The sequence below is a fragment of the Portunus trituberculatus genome, chromosome 46, assembly GCF_017591435.1.
Source record: "Portunus trituberculatus isolate SZX2019 chromosome 46, ASM1759143v1, whole genome shotgun sequence".
In the NCBI taxonomy this organism is placed as follows: domain Eukaryota; kingdom Metazoa; phylum Arthropoda; class Malacostraca; order Decapoda; family Portunidae; genus Portunus; species Portunus trituberculatus.
In genome coordinates, this window is record NC_059300.1 from 25,554,214 (window position 1) to 25,571,182 (window position 16,969).

The following is a 16,969-nucleotide window of genomic DNA, read 5'->3' on the forward strand; positions in this document are numbered from 1 at the left end:
AGAGGTCATATTCTGCATAGTGATCATGACTAGTGTTGCAGTGGTGTTATCACAATAAACTTTAATGTGTTTCCCTGAAAGAAGTGGTGTAAAACCTTGCAACACCAACAAAATAGCTTTGAGCTCCAAAACATTAATGTGCAATAATCTTTCAGCTAGAGACCAAGTACCAGAAATAGACTGAGCATTCACGTGTCCCCCCCAACCTGTGTTGGAAGCATCAGTGTAAATGTCAATATCAGTACCAGGACGAAAAATTCTCCTAACCTGTGTTGATGTGTTTTCGAGCCACCATTGAAGGTCTGTCCGCATACCCTCTGTAATTTTCATGCAACTGTCAAAATTACCTTGAGCACACTGTAAAGCCGCAATTTTAGCTGCCTCTAATTGTCTGTAGTGCAATTTTCCCAATTCCACTGCTGGAAAGGCAGCAACCAAAAGACCTGTAACCCTAGCCACTTCTCTAATCTTGTCATGACTTTTGTTCTTAAGTTTCTGACAAGCTTGAGTGAGTTTCAGAATCCGTCGTTCCGGTAAAGAAACAGTCATAGAATTAGTGTCAATGATGTTCCCCAAATATTCAATTGACTGAGTGGGCTGCAACACTGACTTTGGTACATTAATACAAAATCCCAATCTGTGCAACAAGTCAATAGTATCAGTTACACAAGCAATACATCCAGCTTTAGACTTATTACAAATCAGTGTGTCATCAATGAAACTGGTGATAGAGTAGCCCATTCCTCTCAATGCAGCAAATACTGGTTTCATTAATTTTGTGAAAATTCTAGGCCCTTCAGAAATACCGTTAGGCAGACAAGTAAATTGGTAAATATTGTTCCTCCACTGAAAACACAAAATTTTTTGTTGTTCCTCTGCAATCTTTACAGTGTAATATGCATGTCTAAGGTCTACTGAAGCTAGGTAGTCCCCTGCATTAATCAATCTTATGGCTTGTTCAAAGTTATCCATCTTAAAGTGCTTGTATGGAATATGTTTGTTAAGCTCCTTTAAGTTTAACACCATCCTATACCCACCATCTTTTTTCGGTCTCAAAAAAATGGGGGAAATAATTTGTTCTGCCATCCTCTGTGTAGGAACAATAACATGAAGGTCCAAAAGTTTCCTGATCTCCTCATCAACCAGAGCTTGTTCTTCTAACCTGAATTTATATGTTAATTCCCGAGAAAATAAGTGTCTAACATCATCAACATTAATATCTAGGTGACAATGCTGCACCATGTCCAAGATAACTGGGTCACTTGTAACAGCCTGCCACTCATGTACAAAGTAATGTAACCTGCCTGCTACAAAGGGGTACTAACCTCACTCACGGTCGGGGCCTCTGGTGACCCCGACCTTTGGCGTTTTGGCTCCGTGTCCTGGCGTGCCAAGAACTGCCGCTGGCCCCCACGGTAACCCCACCGCTGCGTGGCGAGGGCTGGAACCGAGTGGCATGGCTCGAAAAGAGGACCTACCCCAGAAGCTCCTGGGCCTGCCACTGGAAGACTTCCATGCAAAAGTACTCTTCTTGGGAGTGATCATAATTAACTGTTATAGCTTACAATTTATGACCATCTTTTTTTTTTGTAGAAGTCATCGATCATATCTTAATCACTGTCTGCTGTTGGAACACAAACTTGCAATTTAATTTATCAACTTTAACTTTATGGAATGCAATAGGTTGACATAATTTTCTTGGATTTTAATTGTTTTGACTTCATATTACTATTTTTTGGATGGTCAAACAATGTATCTAACCAAAAGAAAAAGATTATGGCAGTCTGACACATGCATGCTGTGCAAGTCAATGTTTCTGTTTAGGATAACTAATCATACAGCAATTATTTTTAATGATACTTTATTGCCTCAAAGAAGAACAGTATTTAGTCTTAGTTACTGATATTTATTGTTGTATTTATAGTAAAAACAGCTTGGGCTCATGCTATGGTGTGTGCGACCATGTCATGATGATGAGAGACGTTTGATGGTCAGAAGTGATGCTGGCAGGGTCGTGCTTGCTATAGCATTTATGACTATTAACAGTAGCCTATGACTGGTTCGTAATAGGTCTATGAATGTAATGTGCCAATTTGTTTTGTTATGACTGATGGACTTTAGCTATGATGGTTTGTATAAAACTGTAGTGGCCCAGACTTTAGAGAGTATTTTCATCCATTTCACTATTTGGTAAACATTTGCAGTTATTGGTAAATAACATCTATTACAGGGAATATCTTAGACCATTCTCACCTTTATGTGTGTGCAGTATTAGTGAACTTTTGGTGGCAGAACTAACTAGGAGTTTTGTTTATTGGTTTAGTTATTTATGTGTATGTATTTATTGGTTTATTTATTTTATTTTATTTTAGTTCACTTTAACTTTATTTTGTTTTATTTCATTTATTTATTTATTTATTTATTTATTTTATGTAGGAGGGACACTTAGTAGGAAAGTGAAATGTTAATTATTAACCTTTTGATCTGATCGACACTGGATCAGTCATACAAGTTACCTTCTAGCATCCTCTTTATTCTGAAGATGGGAGGAAATGTTTTAGAAGAGATTCAAAGATTATTATTTTGAGGTACAATCAGCTCCAGTGTGGGTTTAGCTGTACTAACTGAGTGCACAATGTACTATCTGTGTAGTACTAAGCCTCAGGGTATCGCTGAAACATCTCATTAAAAAATGAGGCCCCACGCACATAGGAAAACACTATCCTCAAAATAGAATCAGCACAATAGCGCAGTAACCCCTACCTACAATCACAAAAGCGCAGTCACCCCTACCAAAAAGAACCAAAACCCCCATACCCGACCTACGTCCCGTTTTCTATCTCTGGGAGGTCACTCTCCTGATAAGATGACGCCATTCCATGTTTCAGCGCTCGTGGTAGCCAGACCTACACTCGCTTGCGCCTGTATCGGCGGCTTTTAGAGCCGGTGTTTTATCTGGGTGTTTCTTTTCAGCTTTTCCTCATGCTTTTTGCCAAGAATCTTGGATTTATGGACGGATTACAGTGTGCTGTGCCCTTTTCGTGTGTTTTAGTGCAGTGTGGTGCTGTGGATAGTGACCATATGGCAGGTGTTCTCGAAGGTTCTCGAGTGCGTTAGTGGCCAGTGTGCATAGTGTTTGCTCATGGCCTCTGCTGTTCGGCTCCCTGTGCGTGTGCAGTGTTTTGATGCCACTTTTATGGCGTTTTTGACGTACGTTGCGGTCTTTTGTGCCGCCGAGTGTTGTGCGTCTCCTACGCCCGTGTTGGGAGCGATAAGGTAGTGTTTTACGTGTGATTTCTTTTCAGTTCATCATGCCTACTACCAAGTGCCAGTTTTCCTCTGATGGCAAAGGATGCGCATATGAGTTTTCATGCGATGGCCATGACTTGTGTGTGCCCCATCATCCTTGTGTTTCAAAGGACTTCTTGTTTGACACTGACAAGTGTGAGAAGTGCCGGGAAAATGTGAAATTCCTCCAATCTGTGGGCAAGGTGAATAAGCTTCGCCTCAAGTACACTTCGCTGCGCCGATCGTGGGAGGCGGTGCAGCATTCGGCCAAGAGGAAGGGGAAGCACGTGGTCTGGAAGGACGAAGCATTCCGCCTGGCTTTCATGGGCCGGGGCTCTCGGACGGCGGTCCCGTCCACCCCGTCCTCTGCTGGCCTCTCCTTCCCCCCCCTCGTCGGTCGTGGAGGAGCCGGTACCAGGACCATCTTCGGTACCTCACGATCCCATGCCCGGGGATCCGTCTCCAGTGGTGCCGCCTTCCGCTCCCCCTGGCCCCCCCTCGGAGCCTCTGCCTCCTAACATTCACGAGCTCCTCTTGGGGATTTTGGCCCATCTTTCCTCTGCTGCTCCTCTGCCGTGTGCCCAGTCCTCGGCTCCTTCCCTAGTGGCGGACCCTCACCCTGCTACACCACTTCCCCTCTCTAGTCCGGTGTCTCAGCCGTACGGGGTGGATTCGTCCCCTGTCTTGGATGCACCCCCTTCGGAGGAGGAGTTGGAGCTGGAGGTTCTGCTGGAGTCGTGGGCTCCTGTGCCTCCAGATTGGCAGGTGTCTCAGGTCGCCAGGTCGGCCATCTTACTCCGCCGAGATGAGGCCTCCCAGGGGGAGGCGGTTCCATTTCTTGGCCAGGAGGTGTGCTGGGGGATGTCGTGCCACTCTCCTCTTCCTTTCTGGCATTTCTGTCCCCTCTCTCAAGTGATCCAGCCTTCTCCTACCTTGCCATTACCGACCGTGGACGAGCTCTCGCACTCCCTCTTGGTCCTCTCTTTGCGTGCCCGTCTCCTCCTTCCCTTTCCTCTGAGGGTAAGGAGTCAACGAGGTGCTCGATGGGCGTGTCATGGACGGCGGGCCAGGCAGACCTTAAAGTGGCCAGGGACTGGTGGGATCAGTCAGCGGCATGGACCCAAAGTGCTCCTGTTTCTAGACCGTCTACTTCCGGTTGGGGACTCTCTGGATGCCCGGGTGGGAGTCTGGCTGCCGGCGCGTTCTCCACCCTCCTTTCCTCCTCCCTTGGCCACCCCGTTGTCGGAGACGGTGAGGCAGGCTGAAAAGGACAAGGCTTTTGCTTTGGATGCCTTTTCCTCTTTTCAGGCCTTGCTGATGGCGGAGAAGATTTTGACGGTTCTGTCACAGAGGCAGGATCTGAACGCACGGGTGTTCTCATCACTCCTGTGCGCTAACCTCCTGCCTCTGCTGCGCTTCGCCCTCTGGCAAGGGGCTCTGGCGATGGCTTCTTCCGTCACTCAGGTTCTCTCAGTCCACTTAGCCTGCTGGAGGCCGTGGCTCCTCTGCCATCTCCAGCGCAGTCGGCCCTTCTCATGGGGGATTCGCTGGGAGCTTCCTTTGGGTCTATGCAGTCGGTGGCAGATGCTCTCGCACGGTCCCCTCAGGTTGCGGTGGTTTACCGGGGAGCTCCACCAGGCCGCGCAGGTTCTGCGAGAGCGCGCGCTTCATCATCTCGGGCTGCCCCTCCTCCATACCAAGGCCCGTTGCGCTTCCAGAGGACCTCCAACAGATTCCTCCCCTACCCGTCAGCTTCTCACCAGGCCCAGTCCTCTTCAAGGGATAGGAGAGCTCCGTTGGGTCGGGATGGTGGTCTCTCTACCCACAGAGCTTCGGGCCAGCCCTTTCGGACTACCACCGCAGCTCCCCAGGGGTCGCGGCGGTGACTCCCCAGCACTGGGTCGCCTGTCTAACATGGCCGACAAGTGGCCGGTCGGCATGTGGGTGGGCAGGGTGGTTCGTCGGGGCCTCTCCTGGGAGTGGGCTCAAGGTCGTGCCCCGCGTCTATGGATGCCTCCTTCCTTCTCTTCAACATCACCTCAGCTCTCGGCGATATTGCAGGAGATGCTCCTCCAAGGGGTACTGAAGGTGTATTCCGGCCCTGTCTTCCTGTCCCGTCCCTTCTTGGTCCCTTGGCGGGACAGGCAGGACCCTCGGCTGGTCGTCGACCTTTCGGCTCTCAACGCCCACATTGAGTGTCATCACTTCAGGATGGTAATGCTCAAGCAGGTCAGGGAGTCTCTTCTTCTGCACTCTTGGTTAACCTCCCTGGACCTCGCCAATGCATATTGGCATGTGCCAATAGGTCCGCGTTTCCGTTTCTACCTGGCAGTGCAGAACCGCTCCCGAGTCCTGCGTTTTACAGTCCCGCCCTTCGGGTTGAACATTGCGCCACGGTCTTCACCAAGATCATGAAGACTCTGGCATCAATGCTAGCGGACGTCAACATCAGAACCATAATGTATCTGGACGATTGGCTCATCCAGGGGTCGTCGAGGGAGGAAGCCCAAGCTGCAACCACCAGGACCGCCTCCATCAGCGAATCCCTCGGGTTTCACTTCAATTTCCCCAAGTCTCGTCTCGAGCCCACTCAAGTTCTGCAGTGGCTCGGCATGTGGTGGGATACTTGGACTTCTACCATCCGCCTGTCCGAGGACAGTCGGAGGAAGGTTCTGCAGCGGGTCAGGAGGGCCTCCTGGTCCACCACCTTCACCCACCGCATGTGGACGAGGCTCATGGGCTCCTTGACATTTGCAGCCCAGGTGACACCACTGGGGCCTCTGTGGTGCAGGAGGCTCTGGTGGGAAGGCAACAGGGTGTTTCTGCGGACGGCCCCGCACCGTCTGAGCCCGGTTCCACCACACCTTCACCGGCTGCTGCGTCAGTGGTTGTCTCTGGGCCTTCTGGAGACTTGGAGGCTGTCAGCGCCGCAGCTCTAAGTCTACACGGACGCTTCGGACAGTGGTTGGGGCTTCCAGGTGTCCGACGGTCGACAAGGCCAGGGACGTTGGGAGCAGGCCGACGTGCAGAGGCATGTCAATGTGAGGGAGTTGACGGTGCCTCTGCTTTTCCTTCAGCAACAGGTGGACCTCCGGCAACTCCACGTCTGCTTCTACATGGACAACGTATTGGCAGTCCAGTGTGTGAAGAGGATGGGTTCCTCCCGGTCGATCTCCCTCCTCAGGACATCCGAGGCCCTCTTCAACCTGGCAGCGTCGCGCCATCTTATGTCTGGGCAGATGCGTTGTCCCGCAGCGATACTTCCTCAGTGGAATGGTCGCTCGACCCAGACGTTTTCACGGATCTAGTGGAGTTGTTCGGTCTGTCCGAGGTGGACCTGTTTGCATCTTCGGAGAACCATCAGCTCCCACAGTACATCACCAGGAGCGTGGTCACAGTCACGGGAGAGCCGGACTCCTTTCTCATGGATTGGAACACATGGGGGTTCGTTTATCTTTTTCCTCCCCCAGCGACGACAGTGATGATGATGGTGGTGCGCAAGCTGGAGACGTTCAGGGGCCGAGTTCTTCTCATCGCCCTTCTCTGGAAGGCCCAGCCCTGGTGCCAACGTCTACTGCTCTGGTGTCCTTCCCCTCTATCTCTCAACAGACTAGCGGTACGGGGCCATGGCGTCCGTCAGTCTGGAATATCCTCCAGCTTTCACGCGTGGAGTTTCTGCAGGCGTGCTTGACCACCTCCCTCTCGCCTGCGGTCTCCTCTGATGTCATCAAGGGGTCCAGGAATTCCACCCTCCGCCAGTACGAGTCGGCATGGAAAGCTTTCCAGCTTTTTCTCCGCAATCGCCCTTTTTCTGATATTTCTTTACTTCTTGTTTATGACTTTTTGTCCTTTATGTTTCATATCAGACGCAGAGCTGCCCCGACCGTCGCCACCTATGCGGCTGCTCTGGCGGACCCCTTGTCATTGGGGTTTAACATCACCATCAGAGGACGGGTCCTAGATTTACTGAAAAAGGGTCACTTCCACCAGCGGCCTCCTGTGAAGAGACCATGGATCTTCTGGTCTTTGTCCAAAGTCCTGACCATCCTTCGGGGCCCTCCTTTTACTAATTCTACCCCTCAACAGAGCTTGTGGAAGGCACTGTTTTTGGTGACCATGGCTTCTGGCTCAAGTGCTTCCCAACTTCACTCCCTTATCCGGCATCCCTCCTGGCTGGTCTTCTCCAGGGATGGGCGACGGGTCTCCCTAGCACCTTCTCCCAAGTTCTTGGCCAAGAATGAGAGGGAAGAACACTCCTTGGCCCCCATTGGATGGAGGGACTTCACCACCACCCCTTCTGCCCTGTGGAGTCCTTGCGACAGTATGTTAGGTCAACTTCCGGTTCCCAACATACCCGTCTATTCATCTGGCCTGACACCCACAAGCCCCTATCCAGGATCCACATCTCGAAGGTCCTCTGCGGGGTGATAGAGGAGGCGGATCCAGGACATGCACCAAAAGGGCACGAAGTGAGGGCCATGTCGGCCACCATGGCTTTCCTTCGCCACTTCTCCTTGGACCAGGTATGGGAGCATGGACAGTGGGCTTCGGACCGCTCCTTCGTAGCCCACTATCTGGATCACACGCTGGAGGAGGTCCCTTGCACCTCCATGGCAGGGCCTCCTCTGCCTCCCGGACCCGACGGGTCAGACTTTAGGGGGGGATGGTAGCTTCGGGGGAGGTCTGCACTCACCTGACGGGACCAGACCTCACCCCTCCCAAATGTTGCCTTAGCTCTACCGGACCGTACTCCACACACCGGTCCAGGTATGCTGCTCTCACGGACCGTCCTCACTCTGCCAGGTTAAAGGTTTACAGTACCCTTCCCTTTCAGCATAGTCTGGCGGCAGATCCTTCCTCCACTTGTGATGCAACTAAACCCGCACTGGAGCTGATTCTACCTCAAAATGCAATGTTTGAGTTACCGAACTATTGTTCGAAAACATCTATTTTGAGTGAAGCAGCTCCAGTGAGGGTGATCGGGTCCCTCATCCACCGCTTCGCTCCCTCCCCCGGTCATCCTTCACCAGTCTCTGTTCTCGCGCTTCACATGGAACGGCGTCTTCTTATCAGGAGAGTGACCTCCCAGAGATAGAAAACGGGACGTAGGGAGGTCGGGTATGGGGGTTTTGGTTCCTTTTGGTAGGGGTGACTGCGCTATTGTGATTGTAGGTAGAGGTTACTGCGCTATTGTGCTGATTCTATTTTGAGGATAGTGTTTTCCTATGTGCGTGGGGCCTCATTTTTTATGAGATGTTTCAGCGATATCCTGAGGCATAGTAATACACAGATAGTACATTGTGCACTCAGTACAGCTAAACCCACACTGGAACTGCTTCACTCAAAATAGATGTTTTTGAATAATAGTTCGGTAACTCAAACATCGCATATTAGTTTGCAAGAGTAAAGGTAACCAAAATACAGTGGTACCTCGACATACCAATTTAATTCATTCCGTGATGATCGTTGTATATAAAAAAAATTGTATGTCAAATGAATTTTTCCCATAGAAATTAAAGGAAATAGAATTAATTTGTTCTTGTGATACGAATTTACCCCACCCAAAATTAACGTGCTTTAAATACCAACCAAATATAGATTTAATATAAGATAAATACAATGTTTATTGTATGCATGATATAAATGTACTATATTGCCCAAAATAACAACTTAATCCGCAAAACTTGGGACACGTCGATAGACGTTCATCACGCAAGACTTGGGGCACCTTGATGGACGTTTAGGCTTTTTACGGCTATATTTTGGCTATTTTCTTTCCGTTTTCTTTGCTTGTGAACTGGCAACACTCACCAGGAGTAAACATATACTATACGTCACTGTGTCACCATGGATGGATCGTGGGAGCGACAGTGATTTCATGGTGTCTGATTCCGCCACCTCTCCCAGGCGCCTTACTTCTATACCTTGGATCTTTCTCCATGTTGCGGGAAGACAACTTTTGAATCAGAACAGGCGACAGGAGAGAGAGTGAGAGAGAAGGGGGGGATACAAGGGACCAGTTTTCTATTGCTGTAGCCAAGGCCGCTAAATCCGATGATTCCACCTCATTCAACCTATGATATTTTGGTAACCATGACATCTAGAGACTTTTTGTTTAGTTTTTTGCATTGCAAAGAGGAAGAGTTGCTTATGGGCAGAACACCATTTTACTCACTCATTTATTGAATTTCTAAGTGTAATCAGTATGTGAATACAGGCTATTTTGTGTGTTTCTCGCCAAACTTTTACTTTTGGGACCCATGATCGGGGTCTTGAGTTCACAAAACTTAAGAAAAAATACACACTGCGGAGGAGCACAGACACACATGCACAAAGAATGAACAACAATACACAATGCTGGCTGAATGTTCGGTTAGACGTGGGTAGCCGAGCAATCGCTGCGCCACCTACTGATGACTATTTGTATCTTAAAAATATCTTCGTATTTCAAGGCATAAATTACATGAAATTTTTCATCGTATATAAAAAAAAATAATAAGTTGGGCCGTTCGCATCTTGAGGTATTACTGTATATTGAAAATTAAAGTGTAATGGATATAGTGGGTGCATGAGGATAACTTTGTAGTCAGTAGGACACTGTAGTAAGTAAGAAGAGATTGAAATGATAATTAAGAGCTTGCAAGGACAGAAATGAATTAAAGTTTCTGCTGTTTTCAGTCTTCTTTTGGAGAGTTCAAGGTAGTTGGTATGAGATATAGTTAGCTGTCAATAGAAATATGAGGAAGATATACTTAAGGAGATTGTTATGGTAATCTAATATCCCTGTGGGATATTAATGTGAAATATAAGGCTCTGAAAAAATATGCTTGAGAGTATTTATTGATATTTAATGGGTCAAAGTGATAGGAGATGATATGAATAGTGTTAATGAAAAGGCCTTGTTAGAGCATTACTTTGGATGTTACTTAAGTTTCTCTGAAGTCTTTGTATTGATCATGTGTTAATTTTTTTCAGCATTCCAGAAACTCCATTTACCTTCATGGTAACAAATTTCCCAAGTGAACTTGATCTCAGGAACAATAAGTTTGAAATGATCAACTCTGTGCTCAGCTTGAAATACATTCCAAAACTGAAGATGCTCCTCATGGACAACAACCCTTGGGAATGTCATTGTAAAACTGTGAATAGCGTCATGGTAATGTTATTCCTACTTGTTTTCTGTCTACAGAGGAAAGCAATAGTTCAATTTTATTCTCTGAAAAGTTTTATTTATTTATTTTTTTCTGTGATACAGTATGGTCATTGTGTTATGAGAAATGATAAAAAGATTAAATGGAAAATCTACATATAACTTCCCAACAAGTAAAAGCTTACTCCATCATTCAGTTTTGAACAAATCTGTCTATCAATCTTTTCACTAAAAGAGTCGCAAGGCTGATTAGCATTTAGCTATCAAAGTCAACAGCTTTTATTAAACCTACACAGCCTGTAGTTTTCATGGCATCTGTGTGGTTGAGGCATCATACCACATTTACAGTACTTTGAGGCAATTAGACCTCCCTTGCTTTGTATGGGGAGGAGGCAGTTGAAATGATAATCCCATTGGTGTCTGAACCACTGGATTAAGGGGTTCTGTGAACTTATCATTAACTCAGCTGTGACCTCACTGGATGTTTCTCTTTGTGTTTCATAATACAAGGTGACAATCATAGCCTACCCTAAGGACAACTCTCTTCCTTCACACAAAACTACATGCATGTTATTATACATTTTCACTCAAGAATCTAAATTACTATGGTAACTCCTTCACCAGCCTTGGGGTGCCTATGTGGGGAGGGGACCATAAGTGTCTCCTTGTTGAATTACTTTTCTGGTATTGACCCTAAGTATCTTGACATCCAGCTCAATTTTTTTTTACTAACTTGCAATCTTTGATCTAATTTTCAATCTGTAGAACATCACCTCTCCTTTACTAAACCTCATCTTCTTTTCCTTACTGAAACACAGGTAACTTGGAGATATGCCCAACATTCTTGAAATTGAGCTAATCTCTAATGTTTGGGCTTATGCTGTTGACCTATCTGTATCTTGTTCTATCACTCCAATCCTTCCTTAGGATCCCTCAAAGTGGTGCTTCTTGCATTTTACCTGTGCTGGTTAAGGGGATCCGAGGAGGCATTATGTTGATTTTTCTTGGAATGACTACTGGTTCAGTGTCAGAAATCCTTATCTGTGTGCTGAGTGCATAACAGAGTTGATAATATCTGGCAAGGAAGCATGCATTCCTTACTTTTTCTCAAACTAAATCTTTCAAATCTTGGTTTAATACAGCCTGTTCTTATGCTATACATGATAGAGAAGAGCCCACAAAAGGAAATAGCTCCAACATGGTATAAGTCTGAATAATGAAAACCTAAAATAGTAGATACAATCTGTATTTCACTAGTGTTAAGCTGCAGGAAAAGGCCAAAGTTTCCATTGAGACTCCCACTCTACCCTGCCTCTCTCTCTCTCTCTCTCTCTCTCTCTCTCTCTCTCTCTCTCTCTCTCTCTCTCTCTCTCTCTCTCTCTCTCTCTCTCTCTCTCTCTCTCTCTCTCTCTCTCTCTCTCTCTCTCTCTCTCTCCTTTCCCCATGTCTTTCTTTCCTCACTCTCTACACTATTGCCCTTCTTTTCCAGTCTTTAGTACATTTTATTTTCCTTGATTCCTTACCTGATGAGACAAGATGATTAAAAGTAAAGTGGTTAATTTGGCCTGACTGTGAAAAAGTTGTTCTTGAAGTATTCCATTGTGAGTTTATTCCTCTGGCCTTTTCTCATTTATGGCTCAACCCTCTATATCAATTTCTTAGTACTATTTCAGGACACAAGTTGAACTCATTACCTAACCTGCATGAGGCATCAATATTTCAGACTCGGGTGTTTCAGGAGTTACAACACACAGCAATGGTGAATGCAGTGGAAAGTGTTATCTGTCAGGTACCTTCTAATGTGAAGGGTAAGAAGATGAATGACCCCAAAATTACAGAGGTATGGTCCTATATTTGCTGCTTCTCCTGTTGCTTGCTTCAGTGTAAAATCAATACTTGATTAGCAATACTTTATGTCCACAATATATAAGAAAAATTAGCATGGAAGATTTTAGTAGACAAAGTAGAACAATAAACTAAAGATCTGAGAAGGTTTAGTCACCTCTCACTATAAAGGATATTGTGGAAATTTAGTTAGGCATAGATAAAATTATGAAAATATGATTAAAGTAAGAAAACTTATTTACCAGGAAGAACACAATTATCTTTAAGAGTCAGTGAAAAATAGGATTTGTTTACTATTTTCACAAAAATAATTTTCCAGGATTGTAACCAGAAGCGTTCATCATCAGAGTCTGAGCTCTTCATACCTATTGTGGCCATCCTGATCATTATCATCCTGCTTGGATTGCTTGTCCAAGTTACATTTCGGAAGATTAGACAGGAATCAATTGGCATATTCTGGGTGCCTCCTCCTAGGAATGATGCTACCCACGGGGTATGTCTATATTCTTCTTGATCTGCTTTCATTGTTCATTTGTTAACTGATTTGATAGATTCATTAAATCTCACTTTCAATGGATTCTCTATATATTAAGAATTGCAAGTGAGAAAGGAAGATCTTTTTAGATAATGAAAAATAAATGTAATATCTTGGAAGGGAATTGCAAGGAAGGTGTAAAATGACACTTAAGTTAAAATATGTACTGTTGTTAGGATATTGAGGAGGCATTTCACCATTATGGAATGTCCTCCTTAGAAGAGTTGAGATGGTAATGATGATGATGTAATAAACAACATTACTTGCTTCTCCCTCTCAGAGGACTCACAGTGTGTGCATTGTCCATGCTTGGCAAGATAATGAAATGGTGAAAGCAGACTTGGTGGATCCACTCACAAACCTTGGCTACTCAGTGTTATGGAATGAGAGCCCCTACTTTCCAGGTGATAGTATTTCTGATGAGGCTTGGCCATTTACTTTGTACTGTATTTTTGACTTTCATAGACTTTATCACATTTGTCATTAATCCTTAAAGTACTGGCATCCACAATTGTTGACATCTGGTGCATGAGCTTGCAGCGTGGGTGTCCACGAAAGTGGACAAAGCATTTTTTTTATTAACAATAGTTTTTTAAAGTAAAACCTTTTTTTTTTGTGAATATACTTATCCATATGTGATTACATATGCTAACCGTATTTTACATATTACAAGACACACTTTTTGCCTAAAAAATAGCCTGAAAAATACTAGTGCATCTTTCAAGACGAATGTTGTATTGTAAGGCAACACCCAGCCTCAAGTGAACTAGAACATTTGACCAATACTGACCTGGATTTGTATGTTGAGTCATTACATTATGATGTTAGCTTAATTACTATTTAATTCAGCCTTTTATATGATGTAAACTCAGTACTTAGCCGTTACAAGTATTTCCAATACCATAATCCTTCCTGGAGCCTACTCAGCATGTGGAGAAAACGGGTCGCTCCCTCATCTCATAGCAACACACACATACACACACACGAACGCACACACATGCCTGGTGCCTTTATACCTTTATTAATAGAACATCCAAATGGCTTATTCGTTCAAGCAAGAGTCAAAACTCCATGCACTTGTGAATTATATTCACATTAATAAAGCCTGTGAAGCATGATTGCAAAATAAAATAAATACAAACTGCAGCACTGACTCATTCGGTTTTGGCGATTGGCAGATTAAGTTATTTTAATAACCTAAGTTATTCAGCCTCCCAAATTTCTGAAACTTTGGAATTTCTGAATGATAAACCTCCGAAATTGAGGACTTGTACTGTATAAAAGGTTTGCTCACACTCTAATTAACCACCAACTAGTATATCATCACCATACAAACAAAATTGGACAAGCAATTACGTAATGTAAACAATATGTCAATACGTGCCGTTGCCCGCCACTAAAACAAGAAAAGAGATGGACTGCTTCACTGTGTGTACGTATTTACCTATGGAGTTTTTATTTACAGAGTTGTAAATTTGTGGTGAGTGCTCCAGCAAATTTATAATGAGTGCTGAAACAATACTGTCTTCAGATTCCTTGCTTCTTATGTTTTTGTGTTCAGTGTTCTGGTATATGGTGAATGTGTTCTTGTATGAGAATGACTTTTTTTTTTAGAAATTTCTTTCAAATATTAAGGTGCGTCTTCCAAGATGCAGTGTCTTGCAAGCCGTAAAATACGATATATGCACAATAGTGTCTTGCAGACTCCTTGCTTCTTATGTTTTTGTGTTCAGTGTTCCGGTATATGGTGAATGTGTTCTTGTATGAGAATGACTTTTTTTTCTTAGAAATTTCTTTCAAATATTAAGGTGCGTCTTCCAAGATGCAGCGTCTTGCAAGCCATAAAATACGGTATATGCCATTATTCTCGCTCTCAGCACAGAAAATCAACCAGCACGTCTATATAGAGATCATGCCTATAAAAGTACCACATCACCTCCATGTGCATGCGTGCCGGGAACCACCAGCCCAGCTGGCCATCCATACCTCAGATCCTTTCAGCCAAATTGACAGAAACACAGAGGGAAGGGAGGAAGGGAACCTCTTTACTATGTAATTACATATGGGTAAGTATATTCACAAAAAATGTTTTTTACGTTAAAAGGCGGTCTACCTTGTCCTTCCTGACAAAATCAAGAAGAGCAGGAATAGTGAACTCGTTGAAGGAATGCTGGCCCGGACACTGAGTCTTAGCTAGGAAATCGGAGGCGAAGGAAAAGGTCATGGACGTCCAACCTTTGGAGTGACACACTTCAGCCGACAGGCTGTAAAGGCCACTAACCTGACGAGCCGAAGCGAGCGCCAAAAGAAACATGGTCTTAAGCGAGACATCTCTCAGCGAGGCTATCTGCAAGGGCTTATAAGGAGGATGTAACAAGGACCAAAGGACCAGAGAAAGGTCCCAGGCAGGTAACTGAGACGAACGAGGTGGACAAGAGACTACAAAGGAATGGAACAGAGAAGAAAGGTCTGGATCAGTGGAATGGTCTATGCCTGACTGACGCAGAACAGGAGCTAAGGCACAACGATAACCCCTAATTGCCAACACTGATAGGTGCTTAGATTAAAAAAGGAAAAGGAAAAAATCTGCCAGCTGCTCTACAGAGGCAGAGCATGGACGCAAACCCCTTGACTCACACCATCCACAAAAGACTCCACTTCGCCTAGTAAACTGAGGTGTCCACGAGCAGGTCCAGCAACAGGGGAAACAAGTCTGCCTGAGGCCAAAGAGGAGCAACTAGTGTCATACACACAGCCTGCAACTCACGAACTCTCACCAGAACACAGCAGATCAGAGTGAACATACAGATCCAGACCGTCCCATGGAAAAGAGAACGCATCCTGTCTCCAGGCTCCCTGATCTGGAAGACGAGATACATACAGGGGCAGACAATGAGTCAGTGCCGTGGCAAACAGATCTACCAGAGAAGACCCCCACACCTGGAACACTTTCCTGCAAATTTCAGGATGTAGGTTCCACTCTGACCCGACACACTCCCGACTGAGCACATCCACAATCACATTGCAGCGTCTTGGAATGAAAACCGGGCACAGAGAGATGGAACGGCACTTGCACCACCGGAGAACCATCCCTGCTAAGGCTGACAGAGGTTCGGAACGAGTGACCCTGGACTTCCTGAGATAGGCAACCACTGTCGAGTTGTTGGACATAACAGACACCACTGACCCCAACAAGGGCTGCTGAAAACTCTGGAGAGCCCGAAAGACTGCCTAAAGCTCCAGATGATTTATGTGGAGCCCCTGCTCCTCCACAGTCCAGACTCCCGAAGCCAGAGAATCCCCCAGATGAGCTCCCCACCCGAGCTGGGAAGCATATGAGAATAGGGTCTGTTCCGGTGGCGCCACCACGAACGGGACGCCTTTCAGAAGTTGATCCAGAACCAACCACCAAGCGAGGTCTTGCAAACACTGATGACTTGGAGCCACCCGCCACCAATCTGGTTCGGAAGCAGCCCGCCAATGCCTCTTTAGGCACCACTGCAGAGCCCGCATCCACAGGAGCCCATCTGGCACTAACCATGCTAGGGACACAAGATGTCCCAGCAAAGACCTCCTGAGGGACATTGGTGGAGCCTTGGCCAGCAGAAACTGTCAGGCCACTGCCTGAAAACGGCTGACCCGATCTGGCGACGGGAAGGCTCAGGCTCTGATGGTGTCGAGAACCACACCCAAAAACTGCTTCCTCTAGCTGGGAGACAGATTGGATTTGGCCCAGTTGATCTGAATCCCCACCCAAGAACACAGAAGCAGAAGAGACCGGGCATTGTCAAGCCATGAAGCCCAAGAAGGACCGGAAACTAGCCAATTGTTCAGATAGCGACACAAGGGTATGTCGACGTGATGGGCCTCAGCCAACACAGGAGCCATCACCTTGGTAAAGACCTGAGGAGCTGTGGCAAGGCCAAAGCACAGAGCCTGAAACTGGTAAACTCTGCCCTGCCAGATGAACTGCATGTACTTGTGTGACCAAGGGTGGACAGGATCCCTGAGGAAGGGGAGAACATAACCATACCGAAGAGTTTTAACCAACCACTCGCAGGCCCCGATGTTCTCCCACTATTGCCAGTGCTGCTGCAGACAAGACCCAACTTGCAGCGGCACCTCCTCAGCGTCCCTAACGAAATCCTCGA

The 16,969-nt window shown here is 46.0% G+C and overlaps 1 protein-coding gene across 1 annotated transcript in view; it reads left to right on the forward strand.

Annotated features, from left to right (window-relative positions):
• Nucleotides 1–16,969, forward strand: part of LOC123519786 — a 112,120-nt gene that overhangs the window by 66,661 nt on the left and 28,490 nt on the right. Inside the window, exons 13-16 of the mRNA XM_045281292.1 lie at nucleotides 10,264–10,444; nucleotides 12,162–12,278; nucleotides 12,603–12,776; nucleotides 13,099–13,222. Coding sequence (XP_045137227.1) covers nucleotides 10,264–10,444; nucleotides 12,162–12,278; nucleotides 12,603–12,776; nucleotides 13,099–13,222 — 596 coding nt within the window. The remainder of the gene's footprint in view (nucleotides 1–10,263; nucleotides 10,445–12,161; nucleotides 12,279–12,602; nucleotides 12,777–13,098; nucleotides 13,223–16,969) is intronic.